The 22,640-nt window shown below is 39.6% G+C and overlaps 1 protein-coding gene across 15 annotated transcripts in view; it reads left to right on the forward strand.

The window, feature by feature from the left end:
* The window catches only part of PXDNL (peroxidasin like), a 446,099-nt gene that overhangs the window by 300,651 nt on the left and 122,808 nt on the right, over positions 1-22,640 (forward strand). For all 15 annotated transcript variants that reach the window (XR_008292690.1, XM_053208345.1, XM_053208348.1 and 12 more), the window contains 4 exons: positions 6,567-6,736; positions 10,362-10,628; positions 14,442-14,558; positions 16,300-16,458. Coding sequence is in view for 14 of the 15 variants with exons in the window: in XM_053208345.1 (XP_053064320.1) it covers positions 6,567-6,736; positions 10,362-10,628; positions 14,442-14,558; positions 16,300-16,458 (713 nt within the window). In the remaining variant the exon portion in view is untranslated. The remainder of the gene's footprint in view (positions 1-6,566; positions 6,737-10,361; positions 10,629-14,441; positions 14,559-16,299; positions 16,459-22,640) is intronic.

Below are 22,640 nucleotides of genomic sequence, written 5' to 3' on the forward strand. Positions count from 1 at the left end.
TGAATTTGTAATTTTAGTAAGAAACCCAGACATGTTTGTAAAATGTGTTTTTAATTCTTGCAGAAAACTAATAAGTGTAGGTTAAAAATAGCTTGGAAAGAAGGCAATTATGAACACTATTAAATTTGGAATCTGGCCCAGGAGAAAGACTTCAACTGATAGAAGACTTCAATTTATTTCCATCTGGAGATTGTTCAAGGGTACTTGAGAAATAGAAATTGCTGCTTGTCATGTCATCAGACTGCTTGCTCTGCCTTCTTACAGTTTAAATTCAGTCATTATGTTTTCAAGGTTATAAAGGCACTGAAATAGTATTTAGAAAGGGACAAGTGAAATCCTGTTGCCTGATGGAATGTATGGCATAAGGGTTTTAAATATGGTGACTGAAGAAACTAAGATGCATTTAAAAGGAAACAGAGAAATGGAAAAAGAAGGAATAAAATGAAGGAAAGGTAAAGTGTAGGCAGAAATTTCTGTTACTGTATTAACCATTTTGCATAGAAAAAAAGTAGAGGTGAAAGGGAAGAGCTGATACCAAGCAATATTTAACATCACCAAATCTTAACTCATCCATTATTTGTCGTTGAGTATTTTTTTAAATAGAAAGATAACATATAGACTGAAAGTGCATGAAACTTAAAGTCTAGTAGAGCAGATAATTTGAAACAAACATCTATTTAACATAAACCAAGCTAAGAAAAAAAAAATACAGCCAATTCATTAGAAGCTACCTAGGTGTCCCTTCCTTAACACTCTCTTTTTTCCTCCCCCTAGAGTCCTCTATCCTGACTTTAGGGTCCATAGAGCAGTGTGTTAAGAACTGATTAGACACAAGCAAAGGTAGAATTAGAGAAGTAGAAGGTATGTTTGTTGGAGTAAATTAGCTTTCTGGATGGTTAAGAAACACAAAGACTATAATTCAAAGGCCCAGGACATATCCAGTAGGAGTTCCAGAAAGATAGGTTACAAATAATGAGCTGGAGTCAATGTTTAGAGAAGTAATAATGAGGACTCTTTCATAAATGAAAAAAATCATGAGATTTCAGAATAAGAACTGTACTGATTCCCACCCAGGGCTTAAAAAGGAAATCTATACCTGGTGCATTATGATCAGAAAGTTGAAAGAGATAAAACCTTTCATTCCAAGATAATTTTCAGATTACCTTCAAATGCATAGCGATTACACTGACAGTTAACTGTACATGGCTAGAAGGCAATCGCATATATTGAAATGGTTGAAGAAGAGAAAATCTAGTTTCCTTCTGTTTTATATTCAGCTAAATTATCTGACAAGTAAAATGAAGACATTTGCAAAGAGTTGAGCCTTACTTGGGGATATTTGCTAAAAGTAATACAAGTTAGAGAGATGTGATATGCAAGAAGTAAAAGTAAAAAGCAATGTATTTTTTTTCATTTTTTTTTAATGTTCATTTATTTTTGAGAGACAGAGAGACAGCATGAGCAGGAGAGGGCAGAGAGAGAGGGAGACCCAGAATCTGAAGCAGGCTCCAGGCTCTGAGCCGTGGGCACAGAGCCCAATGTGGGGCTCAAACTCAGGATCTGTGAGATCATGAGCTGAGCCGAAGTCGGACGCTCAACCGACTGAGCCACGCAGGCGCCCCAAAAGCAATGTATTTTTAAACATGTTGATAAATATGAATAAATTGAGATTGTTAAAGTATTGGCCAACTTTAAAGTAAGAGAGAAGTAAAATGTTAGATGATACGAATAAAAATATTGTAAGGAGAGAGGACATAATTAAATCATTTCCATGTCTCATTTTTGAGGTGTAGAATGATATTAACTTTGGATTTAGAGAAGTCAGGAAGACCTGGTAAAAATTATGGTAAAATACTAAGAAACATGAAGAAATACAACTATTCATGCTTAGAGAAAGGAAAGAGTGATTAAAGAAAACTGGACCAGTCGACAAAAGGCAGGGAGAGATAGAATTAAGACAAAGGCAAGGCAGAGGAAAGAGAAAATGAACAAAATATCTCATTAGAAATAAGTTTAAATACATTAGTAAAAACAATACATGTACAGATTAAATAGCCTTTTGAAAGACATTGTAAGATTGGATTGAAAAATTCAGCTGTGTGCTATTTATGTTTATCTAAAACGTGATGCTGGGAGGGGTTACATGGGTGAATATATAACAGCAACGTTGTGTTAATCAAAATAAAGGTGCTATATCAATATTAATATCAACCAAAATAAATTTCAAGAAAAAAAGATAATTGCATATGATTAGTAATTGCATATCATTAGATCACAGTGATAAGAGCAGCAATTCACTTGGATATAAGAACCATTTTTGATGTAAGTTTGGGGGATTCTTTAGGCTTCTCAGGAGGAGAGTAAAGTGATTACCAGTACCTAGAAATAACAATCAAAATAATTTTTTGATAAATGATTGATTGAATTCAAAGAGGAGGGAAACCGTTCCAGCTGGAAGAAGGAGTAAAGGCACAGGATAGAAATTGCTGATAGGATTCAGGAAAGAGGGTGCATCATATTTGTTGGGATGAAGGTTTTGCTTATGAAAGTAATAGAAAAATATGAAAATTAACTGGAAGGCTGATGACTTTGGCTTTTCCTTTATAATCTTGGAGTGCCACTGGAAGATGTTGAGCGAGATAGTCACGTGACTAAAGAGGTTTCTAAACCAGCCATGCTTTTGAAGATAATTTAAATTTGTGGGCATGCATGGTAACTTACTTATCTTTCTATTTCTGGTACCTAACCACAGAGCCTAGTTCTTAGAAAGCACTTTGTAAACGCTTATTGCAATGAATTGCCTTTAATAAATCAAACCTGTTTGTCGGCACATTTGCAAGGAAAACAAAAATCTAAGAACATTCTACTTGTGCGCACCTTTGTGTTTTTACATACAATTGCTACTTGGTTTGACAATGTGATACGTATACTGAGACACGAAGACCTGCTTTGAATTTTTGAAGGAACAGCATGATTCGTGAGCAAACAATTTTTATCAGCAAACAGAGAAATAACCAGGGAAAGGGATTGGTGCGTTGTAAATGCATGGGTTTGATGTGCTGGGTTTAATTTTTTTGGTTTTATACCATTTGGTTTTTGTGGGTTTAATTTTTTTGGTTTTATACCATTTTAAAGAGTGAAAATTGCTGAACTCTGTTGCATTGTCTAGCCAGAAGACAGATACCATATACACACTTGGTAACTTTTGATATTTTGGGATTCAGTTTTAGAACGAGTTTTTCTTGCCACATTTGCTTTATTTCTCTGTGTGTAATGTGGGTGTACAACTATTTTTCCCCTCCTCTTCCTCCTCCATTTCCTTTTGTCCCAATTCTCTGTCACATAGAGGCTGAGGCAGACACTATGTTGTTACTAGCCTGTCATTTTACGAGACTCTACCTCCATGAAGGAGGAGACTATGTCTGTCATATCGTTCCAAGGATCTGGGAAGGGTTAAATTATAGTTTCTTATAAAAGGATACAACTCAGGAGCAGCCAGATGGAGAGGGCAAAGTATGTGGGAAGGGGTGCAGACCTTCTGTGCTTTCTGAGTGTGATGCTCCCCAAATATCTACGTGTTTACCAGCTTGGAAGCTCCAAGAACAAATTTTTAAAAAAATATTTTAATGTTTATTTATTATTGAGAGACAGAGAGATACAGAGTGTGACCAGGGGAGGGGTAGAGAGAGGGGGAGACATAGAATCTGAAGTAGGCTCCAGGCTCTGAGCTGTCGGCACAGAGCCTGATGCGGGGCTCAAACTCACACACTGCGAGATCAGGACCTGAGCCGAAGTCGGTCGCTTAACCAACCAAGCCACCCAGGCACCCCTCCAAGAACAAATTTTAAAGAAACTAAATCATCTTTGGAAAAGATGCAGTTCCATTATTGCTGGCATGTTCCTTTGCAAGTAGTCTTTTTTTTTTTTTTTTAATTTATTTTGAGAAAGAGAGCATGTGTGAGTGGGGAAGGGGCAGAGAGAGAGGGAGAGAGAAAGTCCCAAGCAGGCTTTGAGCTGCCAGTGCAGAGCCTGACGCGGGGCTCAATCTCACGAACCATGAGATCACAACATGACCTGAAATCAAGAGCCTGATGCATAACTGACGGAGCTACCCAGGCCCCCCTTTTGAAGTAGGTCTTCACTGGGTGTAAGGTTAGATGATTTTAGAATTGTGTTTAGAATCATGAGTTTAATACTAAATGAGACTTTTGAATGTGGGCACTTAAAGAAAACATGCTTTCTGATGTTCATTGCAGGTTACTGACACTGAGTAGCTGTTTATACTTACAGGAATGTCCGTCATCTAGTTTCCTTGCCTATGCCTTGCATGACTGACCGTTCAGAAGCACTATTGTTTTTCCTAAAGCGAATCTCTTCAAAAATAGCAACTTGAAGTTCTTACTAACTGGTAGTTTTTCTTTTTTTTTTTTAATTTTTTAAGTTTATTTATTTTGTTTTTAAAAATTCTTCTTTTTAACGTTTATTTTTGAGAAAGAGGGACAGAGTGCAAGCAGAGGAGAGGCAGAGACAGAGGGAGACACAGAATCCAAAGCAGGCTCCAGGCTCCGAGCTGTCAGCACAGAGCCCAGCGCCGGGCTCAAACTCCCGAACCACGAGATCATGACCTGAGCTGAAGTTGGATGTTTAGCCGACTGAGCCACCCAGGTGCCCCTGTTTAATTTGGGAGAGAGAGATAATGCAGGAGAGGCAAAGAGAGAGGGAGAGAGAGGATCCCAAGCAGGCTCCGCACTGTCAGTGCAGAGCCCAGTGTAGGGCTCAAACTCACGAACTGTGAGATCAAGAGCCAAAACCAAGCATCAGATGCTTAACCGACTGAACCACCCAGGTGCCCTAGTAACTGGTAGTTTTTCTTAGAATTAGGCTTTTCAGTGGGTGAAGAAGAACAGATTGCATCTGTGTGTCCTGTCTTCTCTGCTCCACTCTAAAAAAACGGATGTGAAATATGGCCATTGTGTGCCTCCTTATCCTTTGTGACAGAAATTGCTGAATAAGGATGATTCCTCCATCTCTTTAATTGAACATGCTTTAGTTTTTACATATATGAAAATAAGATGAGTTATTATCCTTCAGTGATGGCACATACTTAAATGAGTAGACAAACTTGGAAGCTGTTGGCTTTGTAAAACAAATTAAAAAGAGAAATGAGATCCCCTCAATGGACTTTTTCCTCTCTAAAGGGTGTTATTGATGGATGATGTAGACTAAGTGTTTAATTGAGCTTATTGAGTGATGAATGTGTGTGTTGGGGGAGCATTTTATGTTTAATAAATTTATAGTACTAAGCAGACTCATACAAATATCTATTCCTCCTCAGACAAGATCACTGAGTATTTTAAAAAAGAGAAAAGTACCCTGGTACGACAAAAACGTTCTGTACAAACTTCCAACATATGTTTATGTGTCAGTAGCTTTGCATTTAGTGCTAGAGATAACCCCCAAAAACCATATTATTGATGTCTGAACCTTCTGGATGATAGCCTTCACTATGTACTCAATGGATCTTCCATTTGGATGGATAAACGCCATTTTCCTGGTATCCCCAGAATGGTCCAGTTCCGTTAAGAGGGCCTAACATCCAAGAACTGGGTAAATGGGTTGTGCTTATTTGATTCCATGTCGTGTAATTGTCCTTGGCTTTAGCTAGGTTGTCTTCGATATGGATATTTTCCTACTCCTTCATGAAATGTGAACGCATTCTGAATGACTCACAGAAAGGGGGTGCAAAACTTACATATGATCGTCTGATGATTTTTTTGATGGGAATTCAGAGGTATAACAATGTGCAGAAGTATCTTTCATTTGGATAGATGGCTTTAGTGTTTAAATTCATGCTGCTTTAGGGGCGCCTGGGTGGCTCAGTCGGTTGAGCGTCCGACTTCGGCTCGGGTCAAGATCTCTCAGTTGGTGAGTTCGAGCCCCACGTCGGTCTCTGTGCTGACAGCTCAGAGCCTGGAGCCTGCTTCGGATTCTGTGTCTCCGTCTCTCTTCCCCGCTCATGCTCTGTCTCTCTCTGTCTCTCAAAGATGATAAAACATTAACAAAAAAATTAAAGGGGTGCCTGGGTGGCTTGGTCGGTTGGGCGTCCGACTTAGGCTCAGGTCATGATCTCACGGTCCGTGAGTTCGAGCCCTGCGTCGGGCTCTGTGCTGACGGCTCAGAGCCTGGAGCCTGTTTCAGATTCTGTGTCTCCCTCTCTCTCTGCTCCTCCCCTGTTCATGCTCTGTCTCTCCCTGTCTCAAAAATAAATAAACGTTAAAAAAAAAATTAAAAAAAAATGAAAGTCATGCTGCCTTGGAAAGCAGGACATTTAAACCTCCTTCCTTTCTATCGTGTCTTGACTTGAAACCTGTGTTTAGGATACAGTCTCAGAAATGGGAAGGGACAACTAGGATTTAAACTAAAATGTTCTGGATTATTAAGATAATTTTAGAAGTTACCGTGTCGATATACACGAGCCATATTTCTGAGTTCCTATATGTTCAGTCTTGTTAAGTGTTTGAGACATGATCGGGGTTAAATAACGTGTGTAAAACATGCGTTTCCAGCCATTCATTGGATTTGGAAGATGGTACTCGGCTTAACTTGTTTGACGATGGGACACTCATGATCCGAAACACCCGTGAGTCGGACCAAGGTGAATATCAGTGCATGGCCAGAAACTCAGCCGGGGAAGTCAAGACCCAGAATGCCATGCTCAGATACTCCAGTCCTCCAGGTACGGCTTTTCTTTCTGAGGGAACTTGGGGTAAATGCCTCAGTTCTCCATCAGCTATTTGCACTAGAAAATGACTTATGTTGCTTCTTTAAAGGATGGACTGCTTAAAAGCGAAACTATTGCCGTTTCCTATCACTTTCTAGTCTTTTACAGAAATTCTTTTTTTCTCTTCCAGTTTTTTGTTTTTAAATTTCCCGCCTCCGTTCTCTTCTCTCGTAGTCACCACAGGTGCTGTGCCAAAACTGCTGTTCTTTTGATGACCTATCCGGCCTCCTCAGAAGATGACCCGCCCTCCTCAGACGGAGGGACTCAGTGGTACCTAGGCAGGGCTATCATCCTTCCTAACAAACGTTCAGTTCTTCATTCGTAATTAACTACCCACCAAATATTTACTGAATGCCTACTGAGCTTGCTGTTGAAGATTCCGTGGTTGACAGCCTATGCTCCTTTAACTTTCCAGGAGCTTTGCTTTGCCCTAATGTCAGTGGCCCGTGTAGACCAGCCACAGTGACTGTGACAAATTTGTAGTAATATCATTTTGAGAGAGCTGATGGAAAGAGTGACACTGTTTCCTCAGCCCTTACCGAGTCAATCGTCTATTAGGTGATAGATTAGGCGATTAGCCATAATTCAACAAAATAGCAGGTTTTATGATAGGTAAGGAAAGGGGATAGGAGGATAAAGGAGAGTTCGTTGTGTGCTGGCAAATGTGTAAACGCTGGCTCTGGGGGCGAGAGAGCAGCCCTGAGGTGCAACATTTGCCAACGATTGACGAGACACCGATGAATTCGGAGTTGGGAAGAGATGCACAGTAGAAATGGGAATGCGGAGTTGGGAAGAGATGCAGTAGAAATGCTACTGCATAGCATTTCTACCCTGCAGACGCAGATGTAGACCATCTCAAAACTCCAGATAATAGCAAAATGTGAAACAATGAGAAGTGGTAAACGTCAGAATTGATCTTTGACGTTCAGGAGGTTTATTTAGTTGTAAGTTTATGTCACTTGATTTTTTAACAATGGCTAGGCTTCACAAGCAGCTTGAAAGATTCCCCAAATTTGATAACCGGCCCTCTAGAGCGGGCCGCCACACAGCCCTGTCAGAGGAAGGGCCCTTGGAGCCGACTTGGAGATCTGTGTTCGTTCAAGAAAGGATTTCCCAGGACCCGGGATCTAGAAGCTGAAGGCAAGAAGTAGGAAACAGCCAGATAAAGAGGACTGAAACCTCATCGTAGTAGAAGGGGCAGTAAAGGTAGCCAGAGCAGGGCACATTCAAGACTGGGTGCCTCGAGGGTACAGATGCAGAGTTGGGGATTCCTTGAGATTTGGGGGGCCGTAAGGCAGAGCTGAATCATTCATTACTGTACTCAAAGTGTGACCAAAATTAGATTTCTCTTTTAAAATGGTCGCCCAGGCTGCAGTTCGGAGAACAAGCAGGAGGACAGAGTAAGGTGAGGGGGCGGGCAAGCTGTGGCAATGACGCAGAGGAGAGCAGTGACGTTGGATGGGGCAGTGACAGAGGGAGTAGAGGAAACGCCACTGAACTAAGAGTTACTCCAGCAGAATTGAGGCATTTGAGTCACAGATTGACTGGATTCGGGAATTCCCTACGGAGTTCCTCGGTACTTTCTCATCAGCACACCCACTAGCTCTTTCCAAAGCATCATCCACTTTGCCCTCTAGGTCAAGCCTGACTCTGCGCACGGGAGTATTCCTACTTTGACTTCTGGGCACTGCTTTCTCCTGATCCTTTTCTAAGGTCCTCTCCTTCTTTCTCAAAGACTTCAGCCTGCCTTGACCGTGTTGTTCCCCACACCCTCCAACACCCACCCTTCCTCCAGTTGGCCTGCCCTGACCACATTTCTTCCTCTTCCCTTGAACCCTCCTTGACTTTTGAAGCAATTCCCAAACATCAAACTTGAGTGATTTCTGTCCATTTCACAGATTCTATTGCTGGCATCTTTCCTGAGATTTGGATTGATCTCACTCACCACCGCCTTCGTGCTCGTCTTCCCATGTAAATTTTTTACGTCGCTCAAACACTTTCGCCTGCACTTCATCTCACGTTTGCCATCACTGTTGATGTTATTAACATCCTCCTAAAACTTCAGATTCAGCCTCCACTGCTATCTTTTCTTGATCAAGTCTCTAGAAGTTTGGTTCCACGATGTATCGGATTATCTTCCTTTTCGTTTTCACTGCCATTGATTCGCTCCAAAAACCTTTTGTATCTCAATTATTATAATACCTCTTTCCATTTATCTACAGCCCCTTACACCTTAGTGTAATATAATGATTTCCAAGGTATGTTGGAGTTCTTCAGACTATGTGGCTTGTTTTCTGTTCTCGTAGCTGAAGCATAAGCTTACAAGGACGGGAGTATGTCTCGTGCATCTTTTCAACATCTAGAACATTTTATCCATCTTAAGGCATGCAATATTGTGAAAATTAAATATTGATTGTTGAATTAGATTAAACGCATTTATCTCTGTTCTTCATGGTATATTTATCTCAGAAATTAAGGAGCCCCCCCCCCCAAATTAGACCCAATGATTAGGCATTTTTAACACCCTACTAAGTCTTTAATTTCTGCTTCAGATTTCTAGAAAAGATGACGCTCTTAAGAATCGATGAGTGGAACACCCTATGTGGAAGTCTAAGTTTTGAATTTATAAGAATACTTACTATCGTATTATGTTTGGCTGAAAGTGTCAGAAAATTTGATGAGACATGACTTGAACACACACAGTGTGTGTGTGTGTGTGTGTGTGTGTGTGTGTGTGTGTGTGTGTGTGTGGTTTATTCAGGTGCCACAAGCAGTGTGGGAGTCTGGACCGAGCTGCCACATTAGCCCAGTGCTCCAATGAGGTCTTTTTATTCTTTAGTCCTTTGCACATAGACCTTTTTCTCCCCTCATACTTGTCACCTGTTGGTACGAAGTTGGCTCCTGTAACCCAAAACTCATGACCAAATGCCAGGCAGCAAACAGAAGGAGCAATGGCTGACTAAACCACTCTTATCTGGGAAGGAAACTCGTCCAGTGACATGCGTCTACACCGTGCTGGCAGAAGAGTGTCACACGGATACCCTTAACTGCAAGAGAGTCTCAAAAGGGGATATTTTTCAACGGAACGTTTCAACAGTTAGCCCTGAAATAAAAAATAGGTGTGGCCCAGCAGTGTCTATGATACATCCTGGCGTACAGGGAAGCGGTCTTTAAAAAAAATTACGTTTATATCAAATCCGGATTTCAGATCTAGACATTTTAGGGGCACCTGGGTGGCTCAGTTGGTTTCAGCTCTCGATTTCAGCTCAAGTCATGATCTCCAGGTCCGTGATGAGCGTGGAGCTTGCTTTGCATTCTCTCGCAACGTCTCCCTCTGCCCCTCTCCCACTTGAATGTGTGCATGCACACGAATGCTTTCTCTCTCTCTCTCTCTCTCTCTCTCTCTCTCTCAAAAAAAGATCCAGATATTTTAGTTTTAATTATTTGAGAATATGTATGTATATAATATTTTAGTATAGAGTCATTTTGAAAATGACAAACACGTAAAAACCACAGTGTAGCATAAATAACCCTTAACTGCTACTGGCCATATTTTGTTTTGTTTTCCTCCCTCCTTTAGCCAAGCCTAGTTTTATAATCCAGCCCCAGGACACAGAGGTTTTAGTTGGCACGAGCACAACTTTGGAATGTGTGGCCACGGGCCACCCACACCCCCATGTTACTTGGACGAGGGGCAGCGGAGAGGCCCTGGATGGATCCAGGCACCTGGCTACTTCCGGAGGACTCTACTTGCAAAATGTCACCCTGCAGGACCACGGTCGATTTACCTGTCACGCCAACAATAATCAAGGCTCTGTCCAAGCCACAGCGAACATAATTGTACAAGGTACGGGAGCAGGAGGTCGGGATTGAAATGTTCATGCTGCCACACTCAGAAAATTATTTTTCAACTTAAAAAAAGAATGTCATGTACATTTTTTGTATGTACATGAAGAGGTTTTTGTATTTGCCATGTCGTTTTTGACATAATAGACTTTTCAAAACTAATCGGCTTCACATTAAAACTTGCCTTTATTTTTACTTCAGTCTTTATCCCCATGCTGTAATCAACCATTAGCCACAAAGGAGATGAAGCCATTCATCTGGCAGCAAACTGTCAAAAGATATTTGTGCTTCAGTATACTGTACACACGTAGGAAAGATGCTTTAGATATGGAAGTGGAAATTCTGTGCCCTATGTTCATAGTCGCTTACCAAGCTGTCTACTTGGCATAGCTCGGGAATGCGCTGACGGCTCTTACGAGCCTGGGCTGTGTAACTAAAGCAAGAATAAAACTACTCTGAGTGCTACAAGTAGTTTATATGCATGGGCAGGCAATCCTGTTGTAAAAAACGTTGTGCTTTCGTGCTATGCTTGTGTGATTGACCTGGGCTGCCCCTCCCTTTCTGTTGTGCTGGTTGTGTGTGCGGGTGTAGGTACAGGTGCACGTGTGCTCACATACGCACTCAACACTCCTTGTGGGCTTAGAGGTGTAGTAAACAGAAGAAGTCTCACTTGAACGATGTCAGATGTCCCGTTCTATCCAAAACTGCTTTTTATCGGCTGACAGTGATACCTTTCGAGGGCTTCCTAGAGCCACGAACAGTATAGTTAAGAAGTTACGTTATTTTACTTAACACACTTGCATAAGGTGTTATCTGTCCCAAAACCAGACCCTGGGAAACACGTAAAGACAACTCATGTTTAGGAACATGAGTCGGGGCGACTTCGGGGCGGGGAGTGCTGGCTGCTGGGGAGCGGTGCAATTGGCCTTCTGGAAGGTTCAGCACTTCACCCATCCTGCGTTTCCAGCATTCAGCAAATGTTTGCCAAATTGCTTTTGCTTACCATCAGCTCTTTAAGTAGCAATAGATCAATAACTTCTTGTTCCCATTCGTATGTCTGAGGAAAGAATTGCGTTCCCCCTAGAAATGTTAATACCATGGAAAAACATTTTCTATACTCTAAAAAAGGTGTAGAAATGACATTTTTTCGTGAAGTCCTGGGTAACTCCTGGGGGGAATTACTTTTAAAGGACCCAAACATTATTTTTAGGCTTTCCATGTGTCCGGGTTGAAAACTGCTCGCAAAGAAATACTATTTGGGTTTTTTTCTTGCCTTATTTTGTATCTGATGTCTGGTGTTGAGAAGCATAACACCTAATGAGGCATTTACACTCTGACAGGCTCCTTTCTTTCACACCGATCTAGTCCTTTGTGTCTCAGCTTCTTGCATTTAGTTTCTACTTCTGTTTTTTCATCTGGATCAGTTGACGTCTCACCAAACTCTGGCGTTTACGGTGCTGTTCATTTCTCATACTGCAGTACGCTAACGATTTCTTTTTACCAGGCAGTTTGCACTGAAATTGCCACCTGCTTGTCCTTTTGTCCCTTGCAACTGTGTAGTTGGGTTACTTGTAGGTCCCTGTGTTGAGATTTTTAATCGGTCTTGAAATGGTCCGTTAATCATTCAATACATTTACAAAAGAGGCTTCTTTTATTCGCCTAGTGCACAGACTACATATTTTAAGATGTACCCCTTTGTGTCATCTTAACAGATGTTCTATCAATGTTCTTTAGTTCTTTCAATGTCCATCTAAGCCAAGAATACAATGGCCCACAGATTAATTTCCTTCCCCAGACTGGCTGAACAAATAATAAAATGAAAAAGAAAAAGCCTCAATGGAAGGTGTGAATCACAGTATGGGGCACTTAGGTGAAAAAGCCTATAGTTCCCAACAATGTAAACAAAAATGCTTTTTTGTATGAGGCATCATGGTCACGGATTTTGTAAAATCCACCAGAAGGGTGACTTTTAAGAAAATGGCAGAACCTTTCGCCTAAGCATGTGGGGGTTTAGCATCGGAGCTGGGACTGTTGGTCACCATTGTTAAGTGGAAGGCCCGGAAATGTGAACTCCATATTCTTGTTCAGTTACTCCAGCCTGCACTGCCTCCCTTTGTGATGTTTAGCTCTTCTGAGTTTTCTCCCCATTAGATCTCAAAATTTCTTCATTGATCTAGCAAGTTGGCCATTTTCATGTGAGGAACAAGTATAAAATGATCATTTATTTATGTTTTTCCTAATTTCTGGTAGGATGTGGTCTCTGGGAATTAAAAATATTATTTTCCATGAAACCATATGAAATACGCTTTTCACCCAGACTTGGCTAGAGTTTTGTTATTACTAAAAAGTCGAAGTCAAATTTCCCAACATTTGTGCCTTGACCAAATGACTTGCTATAACCCCTCCCTACTTTTGCTTTATAGCTCTTCTACTGTGTCACGAATCGATTTTTTAATGTCGAAATATTTTTGTTCATTTCAAGTTATCCCTAGCAATTTTAAACGTTAGTGTAATGTTCCAAAAAGAACATCAGGCTAGGGGTTGAGTGGACTAAATTTTCATCATGTCTCTGAGAGTGACTGAGTTCAACCTCCCCCAGCCTGGATTTCTTCATCTGAAGGACATGGAACCCGAGACTGCTGATCTGTGGACTGGTTTCTAGCTTGACTTTTCTAAGATTCTATTGCAAGCATCTTGCAAGCGTTCCTGAGGGCTTTCATAAATTTGCATGACCTTGGAATTTATCTTTTCCCATTGTTCAGCCTAGTGCCTTACTTAGAACTGAAGACTTGTAAAAATCTTTATTACTTACACACAACGTGAAAGCTGAAACATATATACCTTGCCTAACATTATTTATTTCATCATGTTTCTTGTAAATCCAGATGGTAAGGAAGGGCAAGGAGGGGGTGAGTACAAAGATCAAACAGCAAGGAGAAGTGGTCAGGTCATCTCAGAAAGTTGTTTGAAAATCTCCTCCCTTAGGGATTACTGGAGATCATTGTGCCCTTGAGTGGCCAAATGGATCTATTTTGCATATTAATAAAAGTCATGAACAGATTCTATAACTGTACATGCAGCTATTAGCTATTTAAACAAATACAACTGCAGAAGATCTGAACACTTGGAAATCTTGGAACTTTGACTTAAATGCGACTTTTTCAAAGCTATCGCATCATGTGTTACAGGAAGCATTTTTTTCCTGAGATTAACAGAATGACTTGTTTCAAATTTCATCATGTTTATGAAAGTTTGGAGGAAACAATTTTGTTAATGGTTCAAATACAATCCGTAGTTTTATATAGGCCTATCACAGTTAATAACACGTGAAGCAGATTCCATAAGATTTAGAAATACTTCCTTCCTATTAACTACCACTTTTCTGCCTCGCAAACCAGGTATGTGTATTTCTGGTTTCTTTACAAGTAGGCACAGACATACGCAAACACCTACATGCTCTTAGTAGCTTTTGAGTAAATAATTGGAAACAAATTCCAGTTAAGCAACTTATTTATTTGAGAGAGAGAAATTGTGCGTGTGCGCACACGTGCGTGCGTCTGAGCAAGGGAGGGGGAGAGGGAGAGAGAGAATCTTAAGCAGGCCCCATGCTCGGCGCAGAACCCTGTGCGGGGCTTGATCTTACAACCACCGTGAGATCATGACCCGAGCCAAAATCAAGAGTCCAAAGCTTACATACTGAGCCACCGTGGTGCCCCAAGCAACATATTTAAACCTATTTCCTTTTTTTCCCCTCTTGGTATTAAAAATGTATAGAGTAGTTTTTAACTTTGATGTACTTTTTCATTCTCTTTAGCTCCTCCACAATTCACAAGAATTCCCAAGGATCAAATGGTGCTAGAAGGACATTCTGTAGAATTTCTCTGTGAGGCTGAAGGCAACCCACCTCCAATAATTGCCTGGACCAAAGCAGGTATTAGCATAACCACAAGTATTGTGGGAAGAAACAAATGTCTTCTTTTATGAGAGGATGAAAGACAGTTTAAACTAATTATTATAGGTACATCTCCGGATTAAATAGGTCATCATAATTTTTCGTAAGTGTTAAGTTTCAACATTTGAACGTGTGGCTTTCCTTAGATAATCCTCTCTGGGCCTCAGTTCCCTGATTTTTTTTTTTTTTTTTTCTCCTCACACTCACCTCCTCTCTAGCAACCATCAGTTTGCTTAGTTTCTTGATTTTAAGATGAAATTATTGGACAGTTCAGTGGTTTTAAATATTTTTTAAAGTGGCAGAATTCTCTTTTAGTACGAAATGAAACTGTTAAGTGCAGTGAAACCAACCATAAGTGAAACTCTAGCGTATGAAGTGGATAAAAGGGAGCTGCTGTCTTTTAAGTGTGGGGTGGGTGTGGGGTGCTTCTGAGGGGGCCTGCACTTCTGGTGGTCCCTGGGGCATTAGACAACAAGGCCTACAGTCTCTGCGATCAGAGCTCCTCCAAGATTTTGCCGGTCTTGGAATTACTTTCATATTAGTTCAGGTGACCAGGTTAAATTCTAAACACGGCAACATTTGTGAGTTGCTTTTGGCTAAAAGTTTTGCCCTCATCTTTACAAGAGTAGAGTGGATAGGAGGTGAACCGTGAAGGGGCAAAGCCAAGATTCACGTCTCCCTCCTTTTCTTTACGAGTTGCACGGCCTTGGGTACATACGTTAACTGTGTGGTTTTTTTTCCCAGAGTCCTCTCATCCATATGCTGGGAGTGATTGAAGATATTGCCGAAGGCACAGGGTGGTTGTGGGGATGGTTTTGAATGGATTTATACTCATAAACATATAGAAGAGTATTTGGCTCATTTGTGTCCATAGTAAAGGTTCACTGTTATTTTTCCCTGTAGAGCAAGACACTTCATAAGATACAGATTGTCACTGAAATAGTTGAGAATGGAAACCCATTAACTTGTTAGTGGCCGCAAGGAGTGTAAACTCAGTATTAAGCTCAGGGGTGGTAAAGCGCAATGTTGGCCTGAAGTATGGCTGTGAGGGTTAGCAGCCCGAGTGTCACAAGTGCCACCGTTCTCCAGATGCTGTCTCAGCACCTTAAATGTTATAATTCTAGAATGTTGTCATAAGCTAAACATTGCATACATGTGTTGAAAATCATACTTAGGAAAAATGGTATTTGGGGGGAATCTAGGAATAAAAACTGTTGTTAAAAAATAAGCAAATGCAAAACAGTTCCTCTCCTAGCCAATTTTTGCCTTGTTTCCACTGCATTAAATAAAAAGTGGGGGGATGGCGGGGCGGGGAGGCAGTGAAGAAATAAGCATCTTGGGTTAGCCTGTGCAATACCTCGCATGCCCTCTTAGGAATTTTAGCTTTTATTCCAAGAGGAGTAAGAAGCCACTGTAAGCAAGGGTAAATGTTGGAATAAGATTGGTTTTGAAATTTGCACCCTAACTGTGGAAAATATAACTGAGGAGCAAACGTGAAGGTGGAGGGATTCGCTACGGGGCTGATCAGTTTCTCCTTTTGGGGGCTGGTCAAGAGGGGCTGTCCAGATTCCAGGATGCAGTGGTAGGGGGCGTGGTCCCAATAGTGGGATATGGAGGCTTTCTGGAGGAATCCCAACCTTTACCCAGCACCCGACACAGTTCTAGCCGTCAGCTCTCTGAGCCATAACGATGGCATACAAAGTACTTTCTCTCTTTGCAGGGGGGCAGCTCCCTCAGGAAGGTCCACATACAGTTCTCTCCTCTGGCACTTTGAGAATTGACCACGCGGCACATCATGACCAAGGCCAATATGAGTGTCAGGCAGTCAGTCCATTGGGAGTGAGAAAAGCGTCTGTCCAGCTGACTGTAAAACCCAAAGGTAATGCGTGCTGTGATTGGGTCTACATACCTGAAGAGAGCGCCTCTGTATGTGTCTGATTTCACACATCCTCCGGAACCTTATTACTTAAGTATTTTTTAGTTTAGAAGATCTGAGAAAGGAGCGCCTGGGTGGCTCAGTCGGTTAAGCATCTGACTTCAGCTCAGGTCATGATTTCGCAGTTCATGAGTTTGAGCCCCACGTTGGGCTCTGTGCTGACAGCTCAGAGCCTGGAGCCTGCTTCAGATTCTGTGTCTCCCCCTCTCTCTGCCCCTTTCCCGCTCATGCTCTGTGTCTCTCTGTCTCAAAAATAAAGAAAACATTTAAAAAAATTAAAAAAAAAGATCTAAGAAATTGCAAATTTGATAACCTTCTTCTAATCAATTGTTAAAAAAAAGACCTGAGGATTTAATTTCTATTAGTGATAAGTATTAATATCATGTTTTCTTCCAAAAATATTATTTTGTGTTTTCTTATAACATTTTTTTGCAAAGCTAGTTACTTAGCTCTACCTTTGGAGACTAACTCACAGAAATATACATTTCTCACAGCCAATGGGCTGAACTGTGGTCTTAATATTGATGTATCTTTTATTCTTAGGGTTATCGAGATATACTGCAGACACTGTTTCAGAGTCATCATGAAATACAGTAGTTTGGTTTATCAAAAATAGTAATATTCTGGAATGAGGTTGGGTTATTGGTCCATAATTTATCATTAAATGACATGTTAAAAAAAAAAAAAAAGGAAAACTCAAGGCTTACATTTTAAAAGACCGGTCCAAAGTGAGAATGAAAAATGGTTGTTATTAAATACTGTGGAAATTTCTTTTTAGTTACTGGCTTATGTTGAAATGAAGGAACTTAGTTACTATGTATATATATTATCTAAACTGTAGTTTACATTTAGATATAAGTTCCTGTCTTCACAAATTTGCTATAAGTTGTTTTGATGTAGTGGATCTAAATTCAGAGGTAACGCATATTTAGATAACGCATATAAAACCTAGAGACAAAGATTGTCTGGATGTAGCAATATAAATGTGAAAAGAAATATTAGTAAGTGTTGAAGTGTTCAATGATGCTGGAACATAGACACAAGATTACACGGAGCTAATATCTATGTACAATCTAGTATTTATTCCTTTCTCAAATGCTTATTATTATCTCTTTTTTTTTTGATGGAAGTTGAGGTTCTATGAAGAGGTAAAAAGATACTAGGGAAGGTGTGCAAATAGCTACGGAAATGCATGGGAAGATTTGAAAACGCTATTGAAAGGTGAAGGGAACTGCCATGCCCTTGGAAAACCCCATTTCTTTGGTTCGTTCTTTCTAAGAGGAAATGCCAAAAGCTGCTCTGTGGAATATTTAAAACTACTTTTGAGTTGGTTTTCAACAAATTCAACTATTTTAAAAATCAGAAGGTTTTTACATTAATATCTTTTTAAAAAGGAGGACATATGTAATCAATGCACTGTAGTCTAATAAAATACAGCACGACAGTGCTGAAGTTAATGGTTTTAGTGTCATCCTTTTTTTGCCACATTGTTACATCCTTCCACCTCAATGACCTGCCTCCCATCGACCTTCTAGATCTCAATTTAGAAATACGCTCCTTCCCTAAGGAGGGTTCCTTTCCTCCACTCTGTAAGATGTCATAAGATACCGCTGTTGAAATTAATATTAGAATAGACCATTTAATCTAATAGGTGACCGATGTGGAGGAATTTGATAAATGTATCAAATATCCATAGCTAAGAAAGTATCATTAGCAACAGGCACAGATGTAGAAACACTACGAGCAAGTTTTTTAGTGAACAGAGAGCCCTGTGTGTTGAACGTACACTATGTGAATAGAGTGGAGGAGAGGGTTGTAGGGAGGAAATGCTTGGGATGGTTGGTTGAGTTCGAATGTATCAGATCTTGACTATAGGCCATGGAACTTTCCAAATGTTGACCATATCTATTATGTAGAATATTAATCAGCCTAAAGTGAATAGGCAAATGCTGGAGTAAAGAAACATTAAAAATAAGAAACCATTAGAACTATGGCTATAGTCAAGCGATATGTTAGGTGACCTGAATATCCATGACAATGGGAATGGATACTTGGATAATGAATTCAAGTAAATGTATAACAAGTGGAACCATTTTATCTCTGAAATTATTAACGATATTTTTTCCCAATCACTACCCCTGAAAATATTTTGTAGACCCCGTTTTGTGTGTATTGAAGCGTTTCTCAAAGTGTGTTCTGTGGATTGCCAGTGGAGGAAATTTCCAAGACCCTTCCAGGGCACGGTGGTTTAGGTTAAAACTCTTATAATATCAAGGTCTTATTTGCCTTTTCCACTTGGTTGACATTTGCACTGATGGTACCAAAATAATGGTGGGTAAAAATGCTAGAGCCTTAGCATGGACCAAAGCAGTGGCACCAAACTGTACTAGTAATTTGTATGTTCTTCACTTGCAGTGGGAAAAAGATAATAATTTTATTTAACAATGTTACTGATAGAACAGGAGGAAAGCACTACTTTTATTAAATCTTGGCCCTCTAGTAGATGTATGGTGAAAGAAATAGGCAAAAGAAGCTGTCAATTATCAAATTTTGCTATAGTATCAAATATGTTTCACAATGATGTGTTAAATATCTTAAAATATCCCTACATTTTTGGGGTGCCTGGATGGCTCAGTTGGTTGAGCATTGGACTTCAGCTCAGGTCATGATCTCATAGCCCCACGTCGGGCTCTCTACAACTCTGCAGTCAACGAAGAGCCCACTTCTGCCCCTCTCTGCTCAGACTCTCTCTCTCTCTCTCTCTCTCTCTCTCACTCACTCATAAATAAATAAATAAATATCTTCAAAAAGTTTTTTTTAAATAAATAATATCCCCACATTTTGCAAATACTTACCTTTGTGAGGTCATATTTTATTCATATACTTCAACTAAAATGTCTAATTGCAAGAGATTGAACTCAAAAGCAGTTTTCAAATATTGAGATTTGGGGAAGTGTTTACTTTTGGAAAATTAATTAATGGTCACAAAGACGTGTTATTTATCTGACTATTGTATGAGTTTATTTCTGCAATATTTGAATAAGTAAATAAATTTTGAAGTTCTCAGATTTAATTTCTACTATGGTGAGCATGGCTGCATATAACCAACAAAATAAAAGCTCTTGGAGCTTCTCAATAATTTTTAAGTGTCAAGTGTTCCTGAGATTAATGGGTGTTTGAGTTGCACTCATCTGTTGGATCTTCTTTGCCTGATTTCTAGATCTTTTCTTTTTCTTTTTAATCCCTTTAAACTTTGTTGCCACATCATTTTGCTAGCCTTTTTCATGTCTATCCTTTATGCCCCTTGCTGTGTTCTCAGTGGTGTACGATCCCTCCAGAGATGCTGCTAACCTTTAGTTATGCAATAATTTTATTTTTTCCACTAATATTTTGCTCAAGTATATGCAAATATATATAAACACTGGATGAAACTAGTAATTTTATAGGAACATATAATTAATGAAAACGAATTCCGGAAGAGAGAGAAATATAAACAGAAGATAGCAGGGGAGAAAAAATGTTGGCAGGGATCACAGCAGTGCAGATACACAGCTGTTACTCGGCAGCATGGCTGAATAGAATGTTAATTATTCTGAGTATTAAACTTGCAAAAGAGTTCCCTCCAATAAGAGTATGTGGTTATGTGGTTTCCCAAGGAAAACCATCACATGTATAAATAACAAAAATTCTAATGCTGCTTAAGTGGTTTTAGGAGTTAGAAATTAATAAACACACTAAAAATATTCTTAGTAACACAAACATAAGCTTGAAAATAAAATCCTAAGAATTCATTAAAATATATCAAAGGAAAACTATCCTGTGTATCTATGCAAAAAATCTAGGAATGTAAATAAAGAAATATAATTTGAAATCATAAATAACCCAGTAGCACATGAAAAACATATTAGTCCATAATTAAGTGGGTTTTATTCCAGAAATTCAAAGAGAGTGCAATAATAGGAAAGCTATTAATATATTTTATCATATTAATGGATTCAAGAAGAAAAACCATGATTCTTTCCATAGATACTAAAAAGACACTTGATAAAATTCAGCATTTATTCTCATTAAAAAGTGTTAGTTAACATAGGTCTGAATAGACATTTTTCCAACATGATAAAATAGATTTACATCCCTAAATTTTTGCATAGATAGACAAGATAGTTTTCCTTTGATATATTTTAATGAATTTTTAGGATTTGTTATCAAACAGCTCTTGCTTTACTGAACTCATTAGCCAGAATCCTGCTTAAGAGAGGAATGATATAAATATTTTCACTAAAGAAAGGATTTCTGCTGTCATTCTATCATTTAATATAGATTTAGGGAGACAAATAATTAGTTAGCCAAGAGACACAAGAAAGAATAACCAGGAAAACTCTGAAAAGGAACCATAATTAAGGAGGACTTATCACACTAGGTTATAAAATGTACAGTCAAGCTACAGAAATTAAAACAGTGCCTCGCTAGTACATTAAGCCAAAATATATAATTTACAGGTTGATTTCCGTTCATATGGGAATGTCACGTATGAAAAAGATGGCGTTTCCTTTGAGTGAAGAAAAGGTAACGACTCAATGAAACATTTGGGAATAACTGGGCAGACCTATGAAAAATAACACCGGGTACATATAACACAGATTTTGTTCTGGAGATGTCTTCCCAGTCAGGAGGTGTGTGTGCCTGGCCCGTCTTGAGACCTGTGTCATGACCTCTTCCACACACAGCTTTGCTTGGTCTTTTCTGCTTTAGGTAGCCCTCCCTTCAGCTGTTTTGGTGGAGTGGGTTTTAGTGCTTCCCTAGTTTTACTGAAAAGGAAGCTTGTAGTTTTATAAAAACAAAAAACAGCAATACATTTCTGTCTCTCGTCCTCCCTGTTTATTGATTTCTGAAGAAAAAATGGAACTGCCACCCTCATGCTACCAGACCAAAAGTCTCCAATTCTTCTTTTCACTATTTGAATCTCACAGTGTATACACAGTTCTTTCCCTTGCCTTCTCTCCGTGCAGGCCTGGGCAGGTGACTCCACTAGGTTGGGCTGCCCGTCTGAGAGTAGGGACTGGGAAAGGGCAACGTTTAGTTTGTTTTTGTACACTTTCTTCTTCTTCATCTGTCAATTCTTCTTGCCTAGTGATGGCCCAGAAGGAACGGAAAGGAAGGGACAGGCTAACTGATGGGAAGCCGATGGCAAGGTGACCCTCTTTGATTTTGTTGCCGCCAGGTCTTGCCTGGTTATCAGGGTCCCCTGTGTGGCTAGCTCCCTACCCTTATATGTATATCATTCAGAGTTCCGCTACTACTCAGATCCCGGGTACGGGAGACCCAGCTCCAGCTTGTGGCCTCTTAGCCAATATTCTTTCTTCTCACAGATGGTTATTCCATAGCCTCTGCTGATACGGTTTCCTCACTCAATGGGTAGTCCCAGTGGTGGGATTACCGGTTAGAGAGAAAAGGCAGCTCACCTGTATCAGTTAAACTAACATCAAGGTTCATAGAGTAGTTTTATGAAGCCATAGAAGCCACAAGATGTTGGAATCAAATCTTCAAAGTGTTTCAAGAAAAATAATGGTAAATCTGGTATTGTATAACTATCAATCTTTCAAGTATGAGGGCTCAATAAAGATATTTTCAGTAAACTGAGAATGTTTGCAACTATAATACTACTTTAAGGAAATTTCTAAAGGCTATACTTGCTAAAAAAAAAAAGATCTCGAAAGAATGACTGACATCCAAAAAACAATGCAAAGGCGAACAAAGAAACTGCTGAACACAAAGGTAATATTAAAATATTTTCTGTATTAAATATTAATACTTATAATTGTTATAGTGTAGCACTGAATAACAATCTACCTAACAATGGAATATCACTTAGGAGAGTGATTATTTAGAATTCAAGTAGTATAATATTCTTATATATCTGGCAAAATGTCAAGGGTAAGTCTCAAAAAATAAAAATACGATCATAAGTTTCAGATCAGAAAGGTGAAAAAGATGAAGTTAGAAAGTCAACAAATTATTTTTTTAAGTAAAAGGTAGGAAAAGAGTAAAAAAAATCTGGCAGTTATTTTGCAGACAAATTCTATAAATGTTCTAAGATCAATTCAGTTTTATACCAACTCTTTACA

The sequence above is a fragment of the Acinonyx jubatus genome, chromosome F2 (assembly GCF_027475565.1).
Source record: "Acinonyx jubatus isolate Ajub_Pintada_27869175 chromosome F2, VMU_Ajub_asm_v1.0, whole genome shotgun sequence".
Classification (NCBI taxonomy): Eukaryota; Metazoa; Chordata; class Mammalia; order Carnivora; family Felidae; genus Acinonyx; species Acinonyx jubatus.